This window comes from Diachasmimorpha longicaudata, chromosome 1, assembly GCF_034640455.1.
Source record: "Diachasmimorpha longicaudata isolate KC_UGA_2023 chromosome 1, iyDiaLong2, whole genome shotgun sequence".
In the NCBI taxonomy this organism is placed as follows: domain Eukaryota; kingdom Metazoa; phylum Arthropoda; class Insecta; order Hymenoptera; family Braconidae; genus Diachasmimorpha; species Diachasmimorpha longicaudata.
This window is the reverse complement of record NC_087225.1, coordinates 6,309,180-6,320,416: the sequence shown is the minus strand read 5'-3', so window position 1 is coordinate 6,320,416 and position 11,237 is coordinate 6,309,180. Positions and strand designations below refer to the sequence as shown.

At 37.9% G+C, this 11,237-nt stretch overlaps 1 protein-coding gene and 1 long non-coding RNA gene across 20 annotated transcripts in view; one reads left to right on the top strand and one right to left on the bottom strand.

The window, feature by feature from the left end:
• LOC135164077 (uncharacterized) overlaps positions 1-11,237 on the top strand; it is a 71,915-nt gene that overhangs the window by 51,033 nt on the left and 9,645 nt on the right. For 12 of the 15 annotated variants that reach the window (XR_010299221.1, XR_010299222.1, XR_010299220.1 and 9 more), the window contains exon 1: positions 7,592-11,109. This is a non-coding gene — a long non-coding RNA (uncharacterized LOC135164077). The other 3 variants (XR_010299225.1, XR_010299224.1, XR_010299223.1) reach the window with 3 other exon arrangements.
• The window catches only part of LOC135163999 (protein tweety), a 151,727-nt gene that overhangs the window by 136,362 nt on the left and 4,128 nt on the right, over positions 1-11,237 (bottom strand). For 2 of the 5 annotated variants that reach the window (XM_064123952.1, XM_064123943.1), the window contains exons 1-5: positions 5,670-6,088; positions 4,762-4,974; positions 1,662-2,809; positions 1,242-1,481; positions 87-199 (exon numbers count right to left, since the gene is read on the bottom strand). In XM_064123952.1, coding sequence (XP_063980022.1) covers positions 87-199; positions 1,242-1,481; positions 1,662-2,809; positions 4,762-4,974; positions 5,670-5,672 — 1,717 coding nt within the window. In that variant the 5' untranslated portion in view covers positions 5,673-6,088. Of the gene's footprint in view, positions 1-5; positions 200-1,241; positions 1,482-1,661; positions 2,810-4,761; positions 4,975-5,669; positions 6,090-11,237 lie in introns of those variants that run through there. The other 3 variants (XM_064123961.1, XM_064123979.1, XM_064123969.1) reach the window with 3 other exon arrangements.

Here is an 11,237-nt window from a genome sequence, read left to right as displayed (position 1 = left end):
CTCACCAGGCTCCGAGGGGGCGTGCCCTCAGTAAAAATCACTTGACTCAAGTGTTTTACACTGCTTGCTTAGAGTTGCGTACTGACCAGGTTGATCTCCGTGTCCAGAACGGTGTTCATTTCGTCCACTCGCCGATTGCTGATTATGCTGAGACGATTTGTGATCTCCGAGTCCACTGCTCCCGTTAACACCCCCACCTCTGTAAACCGTAATGCCAGAAACGTTACAACATTCTGCTTCTTCCCCAGTAGATAATTGTTAGTACAGATAAAAACTGGTGAAACGCAACAGATTACAGAGACTTATTTTTACTACTCGAGATGAATTCTATGGGAAGCACCAACACACTTTTTTATCATGGCTTTCATCGCTTCCACATAACTTTGGAGATCACTCATTACGTTTCACCTCTTTATCATGAAATATCTAATTATCATCACCAACATCATAAAAATTAGTTCACTCTATTCACTAAAAGCACATTCCTATTCCTAACAGAGATCTGGAGCCAGCTGCATTCAATAAAAAATCGCCTAAATCCTCAGAAACAATCTCTAGCGATAACACGAATTCTGAAGTGAACAATAAATATCAAGAAAAAACGATCCACTAAACTCTATTATTGCGACAGGCAGCGGCTAATCGACAATCAAAAGAACTCGAACGAAATTCAACTAAAATATCTGAAGCTTAAATCACCACGAAATATTCAATAACTTCGAAACAATAATTAGACCAATTGAATCGTTAAAAATTAATCCATTCAGTAGTGCAGTGGGACAGAATAACAATCTTCCAGTTGAATTCGCCGACTATATCTGAATTTAAAAGAGATACCCAAATATTCATTTTTCACATTCTTTAGTTGACCCTGATGGTTCATAATCAATTCCCTGTATCGAAAAAATTCTAAATTTATATTTTTAAATCCAGCAAATTAAAACCCTCAAGTTCAAATATTAAATACTTCAACTAGAATGCTGGTGTATTTGATAATTAACAAGCATGTCAAAAATCAAACGTTCGTTGATGATTTTATAAATGCGCTAAATTAGTTATCGAAAAATTTAGTTTTTTAGACTGAAATTTCAAATTTCTCTTCAGGGCTTTTCTTTTAGATTCAAAACTATGTCTGAAAACTTCAACAAGGACCCAAGTAGACTCATTATCCTTCTCCACTCGACTGCTGAAAATAGCTCGATAACTGAATTGATAAAATAAAATATAAAACATGCACAAACTTTAACATGCTCTCGTGCAGCTGGCGTGCTCGAGCTGTCGCAGTAGCGTAGGATGGCGGGGGCGGCGTTAGCAGAAGAGGCTGCTTAATTGTATTATTCGTGCCATGAGCATTCTGATTAAGAGGAGGGGCTGTAGGCGGGTACGACCCTTGGCCACGAAGTGTTCTAGCAGCGATCGCCTGGGATGCTGCCGACGGTGGTAGGAATGGATCCTGCTCATCGACCTGATGATAATCCCTTCTGAAACAATCGTAAGGAATTGACGCAATTTCATCAACCATAAATACTCGGCCATAAATTAAATAAGAGTAAAATTGCTAAAGAAATCAGGATTTCGATGTCAAAAATTAATTCATAAAAGAATATTCTCCAATAAAATTACTAAGAAAAGAACCACAAAAGTAAAGCATTTCATCTCACCGTTTTCTGATATAAATCCACGTATGAGAGTCCACCCATACAAGAACCGTGAAGAACAATCCAGCAGCAAGGCTAGCCAACAGCATAAAAGTAAGTCCATATAATCCCAAATGACAAAGGCTTTTAGCAGCATGAACATAATGCTTATGAAGTGGTTTGCAATCAAGTAACGTAGCCAATCCCGACATGAGGTTATCCACAACATGGACCTCACTCTTCAGACTATTGAGTTTAGGTGCAAGATTAGCCTTCTGATCCTTGAACAAATCCAGAGCAATGCTCTGTACAATATTGAGACTAGCTCTCATATTGCCAGCAGCCAGTCGTCCCTCCCTGAGTCTCTGGGTGAATGGATTATTTCTCGTGCTCTCACAGTGTGTGTAATAATTGAGTACCTCAGCAGTAAGTGTAGACGGTACTGCTCTTGTTAAATAACCGTCTGGTGAAATGCATAAATCACCGAGTGCAACTGACGTAGCCAGATAGAGTGATGCCATTAACCATGAGACAATAACCGCGAATAGACCAAAAACTGAGAATGTTATGAGTGCGCATCGTGAATGTCGCGCGACTCCGACCAGCAGAACCACGCAGAGTACGAGAAGTGTGCTGAGTACAGCCATTGTAATAGGCCACCTGAATAATTCAATTTTTTCCCCCAAATTTATTTCCCTCGTTATACTTATACCACTCAGTGGTTTTCTAATGTCATAAGTTCGATTAATAGCGATAGACGTATTCTGCGTCATATATCCCCAGACTTTGAGTAAATAATCAACGGCTGTTTTATTGCTGACTGGTGCATCAAAATCATCTCTCAGTGATGTCAGCCCTGGATCGAGTTTCTTCTTGAGAATAATCTCAATTGTGTCAGTCTGATTTTTCACCGATATGACACTGGCGTCAACCTGCTTGGCAGCATCGAGGAGGTGCACTACACCATTGTGCACATCGTCATTGCCGTAGAGGCCGACCGCCACTGCACCCGAACACAGAATAGCGAGAATAGCTAGGGAACATTTTAGCAGAGTTATGGATCTTCGTGGACGAGGCTTTCGGTCGCAGCATCGTGTCACCAGATATACCAGCAGCACCAGAAGGGTTAGGATCAGCCAGGCAGCGGGGAGACTTCCTAGGATTCCAAGGCTCTGTAATTTTAAAAAATTACGGTGAAAGTATCAGGAATTGGTTTGAATATTTGACTTCTATATTGTGCATCATAAGAGGTGAATGATTAGTCCATCATACTAATGGTTTACTAATTATTCACCTATCTCCGACTAGCCGATTTGGTAATCAGTGGCCAATCGTAAGGTTTTGATTCTCAGTGCATGCTCCTTTTTTTCCTGATAAATTTATATTTTCCTATCAGTTTCACACCAGGAATTCGGAAACAGTTAAGTATTTCTAAAGCGTGAACAGTAACTACCGTCTGCCCCATTAAGCTTCCGTTAATCTCGCTGATGAGTCATGGCATGAGAAATGTAAACATTTTTTTTCGGTGAAAATTTCCTCACCTACAGCAGACATTGATACATTTCACTAATTCTCGTGAAATGACCTAACTGTTGCTCTATCTAATCATCAGCAGCGTTCCGTGAAAATCGCTCGACTTCTCAAAATATAAGTTGATGCTTCATTTTTCCAAAAGACGACCTATTTAATTAGCAATCCCGAAGAAAATCGATCGATGAAAAGGTACCATCCAGATGTGGATTAGCACCTGAATGCCAAAAGCTGTGTTCAATCTACATGATTTTATTTTATTAGTCATTCTTAATCACGATCTCGAGTTCAATCTAATCGTTATCTAGTGTGGGACGGATTAAAAAAAATATATATCTCCACCATTTGGCCCTTTGTTCTCGCGCGTTAGAGACTAGACTCCTCAGTCTCAGCTCTAGGGCACTTAAAAACATCCCCTTCATTGCTCCTCCAGTCTTTACGCCCTGATATTACCCTATCGTCGACCTGTGTGCGAAGACCAGTCAACGTCCACGCTGAGGAGCGTTATTTTCATCGAAACTACCCAGTTGCTAAGGCAAGAAATGGAAGTAAACGTATAAACTATGAGACCCCCAGAATACACTCCCCGAGGCACATTATGCCGCACCGGTTGGGCTCTTTGTTCATTGTTGAGATTCGCTTCGTATTGTACCTCACAGTTTTAGTAGTTCCATGCGGCCTAGATTCATCCCCATACAGTGGTGTTTTATTTCTTTTCTTCCACTGATTTTTTTTTCATTTTTTGGTGAAGTTTTAATATTACTGGCCTCATGACCCAACTCTCCTTATTCCACCACAAATTGTTTAAAGAAGGTTTTAATTCGTCTGCGAAGAAGACTTTAGTCTTTCTAAAAGAGATGAGATAATGGACCTGCAAATGCCACAAGTCGACTTTATTTTATGGTTCAGAGAGGATTCAGGACGTGAGGTAATTGTCGGATAAATAGTGTATTACTACTCAATTGTGTGGAAGTGACTATTTTTCGATTGTAGGTTGAATCAGAGGATGAATTTAAATGAACTTTTAAGATATCCAAGAGGGAATTTTCAGTGGGGAAATCAATCCATTGAAGCCCATAAGGAAATGCTATTATTATTAGATCTAATTTTATTTCAAAGATAAGTCTTCTTATTCTTCTAGAATACTTGAGTGTTTCCTAACAGTTTAAAATAGAATCAAATGTCTCCCTTTGCAGTTGAAAACATAAAATCATCGTAAACTTAAATCCAAAGCCTGCTGTACAACTGCGGATGTAACAACGGTGGAAAAAAAGAAACACTCCATCAGCGTTCTCTATTTTACTACCGACTTATGGCCAATATTTTCGTCTATCTGTTCTTCATCCCATCCTTTCTCACCCTACTCGTGCACACAATCACCATCCACTCGCAGGTGAAATAAAAAGACCCTCCACCACTTCATGATCTGATTAAAATACATCAGACTACATGAATGAACGTTAGAACGATATTTCATTCTACGAAATTTAACTGAAAGCACTGGCCTATATTCCGTTGAACTGCCTCATGGTTTCTACTGCGGATGAATAAAAATATTTACGTTACAGTACTTGTTCAATTATTTAAAATCTACCTCGAGATAAATCTCCGAGCGTGGATTGAATGTGTTGTTGACAGAGTGAAGAGATACGTTGAGATGTGGTAAGCTGTGAAATATCTTAGCCAGTGGTGGTACTGTATATTGTTCCGGAAGTTGTTGACCAATCGCCATAGTGATGAACCCTTGAACTGCACTGACTCCAGTTTTAAAGTCCTCTCTCGTACTTGTCAAGACATGCTCCAAGTTCTGAAATGATAAACATTCATCAAACAATTCGAGACTGACAGATTAGAAAGAGTGAGATGAGAGGGTGAGACATGGAAAGGGGATGAAAGAAAGGGGAGGGGTGTAGAGTGCAGAGTTGTGTAGTATGTTGATACGTATGTTTCAGTAGTAAAAAAGGGACTGAAACTGGGAAAGTTCGAGCTTTTTAACGACCACAACCGTAACTCTAGTTCTTTCAACTTTTCTTTTAGTTACAAAACCCCTGGATATGTATGTGGGTGGGTGTGTGTGTGTGATACGAGGGTTCGTTTGCTCCCGTTATGATTGTTTGAGAGTTCTTCCGAGAAATGCATTCGTGGGACGTAACTGCAGTTGAGTACTATACCAAATGCAGCGCCACTGGTGCATACAGACAGAGGAAAATAAGAAAAATCAAAATCTCGGTCTAATAGTGACAAATATAGCACGGAGCAGGAAAATATTTTCGAATTCCCTTCGAATATCTTATCCACTGGAAACCGGTGAGCTTCAACAAAGCTCACTCGATATGGAAGACAAATTTTCTACTGTTTTCCTTCAATTTTCTTGGTTGCAAACTGTGATGGGATTTAGAATGACCTGGAGTGAAGGGAAATACCCAGACAATTTGAGCGTTTTGTGCAGTGGGATATTCATATAATATTTAGGTTGAGTTGGAGAAGAAATTCAATATTTACCATTTTGTGAATAATTCGAAGTGAAATTTGACGATTGGGTGTATCGATCGATCAGTTGACTATTTCAAGTACTATTACGACTTAAGGAATTCAAATTTTCAAATTTCTTGTATTTTGAGATGTTCGTTCTGATATTCATCCGAACCTCGTCTACAGCTCCGAAATTTCACAAATTTTCACTCACTAAATTACATTCAGTGTCGTTGTCCCAACAATTAGTCATCAATTGTTCATGAAATTGTACTCTTTTTTCTAAGTGTGCTGATCAATTTTGCGGCTTGTGCGTTTGAAAACTATTGGATTATGGATAGGGATGTCTCAATAATATAAAAACGATTCAACTATCAATTTTAATTCTTTATTATCGCACGCAGAAGAGATATCTTTCTGGTATGATGTCTCCAGATCAACTGACTCTTAGTGACTAAAGATTTCACACTCTAGACCCACTTGACAAAAGGCCCTTGTTCATTCATTTCTTTTTGTTTCTTCTCTGGTTCTATTTATTAAAACCATTCTAAACATTTTGGTACTGTTTGGAGAAAAACTATAAAAACTATAACATACTGATATGGACTGAAAACAACTATAGACAGATGATTCATTTTTGTCCACACATATCAAGCATTCTCAATAAAAACCTTGTTGGCTATTCGTCCCCCCCCCCCCAATCATCAGAAAATCTTCATCCCCTTGTTGCCTAACGTATTACCAGCCTATAATAATATTAAAATCATATCGATTAGAATTTTATATTAAATTTCATCCGCACTCATCCGTGCTCGGTTTTTCGATATAATTCACAAATAAATTTTGAGCAGCGGATAACTCGATAGCAGGATGAAGAATAATTGTCAACAATCGGATGAAACACAATTTTCATTAAATCATCAACGATAGGAGGTAAATGACCAGTAGGGTCCATTCACTGTGAGCAATACGTGCCCCTCGTGTCAGTCTTTATATTTACGATCTGTAATCCCAGTTACGCTCTTCGTATACATCCGAACACGTACGAAGCTTAAGAGTGTTTAGGAGCCATTGTGGCCGTATTATAACAAATACCCTGAATAAATCACCGAAAATCCCGGTGTCTCGCTCGCAGAAGTGTTCCGATATATTTTTCTTCGAAACTACTGAAACATTTTTTTTTTCCACGAAATCCGGTGTACCTGAAAAATGAAGGGATAATACGACTGGTAGATAAATTGAGAGGTCTACTTTCACTTATTCTGACGGGTGTGCAACTGCAAGACAGCATATAACACGCGTCTCGACGCGTGAGAAAGAATATTCGAGGGGGATTATTGATGCAAGCCACTCAAGATCATGTGCCGAAGGCCGTTCCCAAGTATGCGGATGATGGTAATATTATAATGATGATAATAATGCACACGTGAAGATTCCGATGGAGATTTTCTGGTGCGTGAGGTGCATTGAAATAATTATTACTCATGCGATTGAGTAAAATGTAAATGAGGAGATGAATGGTTAATGCTGATTAACGAATAGTTGATTAAATAATTTGATGTCTCAGATTGAAGAAAATACTGGCATTTCGTGGATAGGGGATCAGTGCTATTGAGAGTGCTTGATATGTGTGGACAAAAATGAATCATCTGTCTATAGTTGTTTTCAGTCCATATCAGTATGTTATAGTTTTTATAGTTTTTCTCCGAATAGTACCGAAATGTTTAGAATGGTTTTAATAAATAGAACCAGAGAAGAAACAGAAAGAAATGAATAAACAAGGGCCTTTTGTCAAATGGGTCTAGAGTGTGAAATCTTTAGTCACTGAGAGTCAGTTGATCTGAAGACATCAAATAATTAAAGTTAATAGTTAAATCGTTTTTATATTATTGAGACAATCCCTATCCATAATCCAATAAGTGCATTTTAAGGGAGCAACATTCAAGGTGATTGATGGGGGAGAATATCATAAAATTTCTAATTTCAATAAAAATCACGAGAAATTATGAAGTTTTTGACAGAATTGAAATCAGAGTTTCGCAATGTATTTGAATGTTCAACGGAATCATGAATATTCAATCCCGAATTAACTGTAAATTCAAGAATACATTTATCGGAATTATCCTGATTTCCACTGATTTTCAACGAATAATTCAATTTAAATTACGATTCCCATTGGGTTTCCGCAAAAGTTTGAATTTTTAATACTGAAATTGCTTTCAGTTTTAGTGCAAAGTAAAGGGCGATAAAACTCTCCCAAATGTAGTACGAAAATTTTAGGCGTAAATTTATGAGGGTGCAGGATTTATGAGATAGTCATTTGGGTTGAAGAGAATAACTTAATCTTGTCCAGGAAAATAATTCTCTGATGAAGCTGTTTCATTTGGGTCGTAATGAGGAATCAAATTGAAATATAAAACGGTCCAATAATTAAATATCTACCGCCAAAGAGGGTTAAATAGGTCTAATATTCGAAGACAAGTGTGGAAATTAATTTCAACACAATAGAAAGAATGAAGTCGGTATTTTGTAACGCAAATAACGATCGAATAAGACGAAGAATATTCTACCAGGTAAAAATGAGTCACGCGATTTTATTGAGAATGATTTCATTTTTCACGATGACCATAAAATGAAATAACTGAAAATTGCATATTCAGAAGAATTTCGAGAGAAATAAATTGACACAATGATGGACTACTGTTAATAGAAGAGAATAATTTAATCAGAAATGAGTTCAGTCTTTAAGGATATGTGAATCGAAATTTCAAAGGAGAATTTCTCATTCATCCTTTGAGGCGCAGACAAGGGATAATTCGATTCATCCCATGAGCATTAATTGCCATTACCCGAGGCTTTGGTTATTCAAGTCTAGAAAGTTAAGAGTTAAATTTTGCATTTTGCTCAGAAAGTAGACATAGTTTTTCCTTCAAATCCCTACAATATCCCATCACATTTCAAAAATAAAAGTGAAAATTAGAACTACAAATTTCAAAAAATAAAACCATTGCAAAGGTTCCACAAAGACGGAAATAGTAATTCAAGGAGAAAAAATAATGTTATAAACGAGCAGTTGAATCATGACATTTCATTGGAAATCACGTCTGTTCATGTTCAGATTAAGTGAATAAAATTTCCGATATTCGAGGATTTGTTTCCATTCAGTGAGCCAGATAACAGAGTATACCTCGATCCATCCTAGGAAAATTCATTTCAATTTTCCAAGATTCCTTGTTATTCAGGTCTTGAAAGTTGAAAACTAAATTCTGCAACTTCCTTAAAGAGCAGATCCCATACTATTTTAATAAGTTCCTGACAATGTTTCATCATAGTTGAAAAAGGAGAATTAAGTTCAGAAGAAAATGAAGACTCAATTCCTCATCTAAATCAGAAGATGCCAAATGACGATTTTTATCATGAAAATAACTTGCTTTTTTCATGTTAGAAGGGAGTACAAATTCCAATGTTGGAAGATTTATGACCATCCTTTGAGGTGAAAACGGGACAATTCAATTCATCCCACGAGAATTATTTTCCATTATTCCAGAACATGATTGGTTGTTTAAGTCTTTAGCTGTCAAGCCATTCCGCTATCAAATAAGCGAGCGTTTCATAGAACTTTGCAAGGGTGCGCCCTTTCACCGGAAGTTCAAACAAATCAAGAGTACAATGAATCCTCCATCCTCCCATTTTGTCCTCGCTCGAGAGCATACCTTGCACCAACGTGACCATTCTAATTAATTCGAAAAATGTTTCCCAAAGTTTAAATGAGAGACTGCATGATTAATAATATGGAAAAGTTTTTTTTTTGTCACAGCGGATAGGAAAAGCCCATGCTGGCACAAGGCGTGGCATAAAGGAGAACTAAACCCCAGGGAGTTAACCACGAGCCCCAGGAATCGATCGGTGGAAGTTGTTGGTTCGTCTCACTTCCTCTTCATGGTTGTCCAACTGTCTGTCTCACTATGGCATACACGATGACTCCCGATGTGACGGGGAGTCACACTATGGGGTACACCGGATACATACCCAATGACATACTCAATATTCAAGATCGAACGATGACAAAAGTTCCGATTAGAGGTCACAGGAGATTCTTGAAGGAACAATTGAATTCACTTGACAATGAGGTGGGTAAATTGGATCGGGCCAGCGAATTCGTTGAGAGAATTCATGAATTTATTGAATGAATACCAATTCTCATCAATGGACAAAAATTGATAAACAAATTTAATCATAAACTGAAGACTGACTGGAAAAATTAAAAAACTAATAATCCAACATCTAAGATGAACCTCGACATTTTAAATGAAAACAGAAGCAAAAAAATACGGCAGCATCACAACAATACACTCAATTCAATGATCGAGGGATAATCCAGGGATCCAGGTAAATAATCCAGGTACTTGACACTTGAAGCCCCCCATAAACTCCTGTTTACGTCGACATTTGGTGCATATTGTCTACTTTACCCTGGAATAATCAACCGGGATTTGCCGACTGAGATTAACATCAACGTAATTCTGTCGATAAAGTCAGAAGAATAATCAACTGCTCTGTGACATTGAATGAAAATTCTCATTGACAAAGCCAAATACCCAAAACAATCCAAACGTTCAACTGAATAATCAGATAAAAATCACTTCTCCTCCTTTCTGAATGGTGAAAAGCAAAAACAACATAATTGCATATGCGGATTCACTCGCGTTAATTCAATTGATCCTTAAGCCGCATGACACGAGGCCAGCAATTCAAAAAAGGTTAATACGATAAATCAAGTGACAAGAGGAATGCCTTTGAACCAACGCACGTTGTAATTCAAATGGAAGAAACATTTTAATGACTGCCTATCAATTAAATAGCTTCATCCAGCAGTTGAAAAACCGAGTAAAGTAGCATGCAACGATGTTAGTGACATAAGGGACAGAGGATCCCTATTTGATAGAATCGTTTCCCCTACATTCTACCCACCACATACAAAAGATACTCAATAGGAAGATGCTGGAAAACTCTAGCCCCGGAAATTACATGTCCACACAATCACTCTGAGCCCATTGTAAATGGACTATCGATATTCCAATGAAATCTCCGTCAAATTTAATAGAAAGGAGAAATTCATTTCCCCGTTTCAATTTGCGGACAGTTAATTGAAAAACAATGAATGAATTTTCCACTCCGATTTATTCCACTCTTTTCAATTCCCTCTTTATAATTCTGAAAAATAAAGGGAGCTTTCCTACTACTGTTTATCTGCTTCTTCCTTTTTCCTTCAGTCTTCTGCCCCCGTGATCTCCCTTTTCCCCCCGTCCTCTCTCACCCACATGCTAAAGAAAGTCAGGACAATGTACAACCGCTGTGTGACAGCAGCTGAGCAGATGTCCCTCGACAGAAACGTTTGCAAGGATACTCGAATTCCTCTGGCAAACAGGAACCAACAGTGCTTTGGAATAAATAAATGTGACGACCAGATGTGAGTATCGATTCCTACCCCACCAATTTCTTCCCTGTATCCTTAAAATTTATCACAATAAGATGTTTTTCGAGAAGAAAATTATTTCCATATCATGACAAAGAAGTGTTATTCAATGGCTTCTTCTA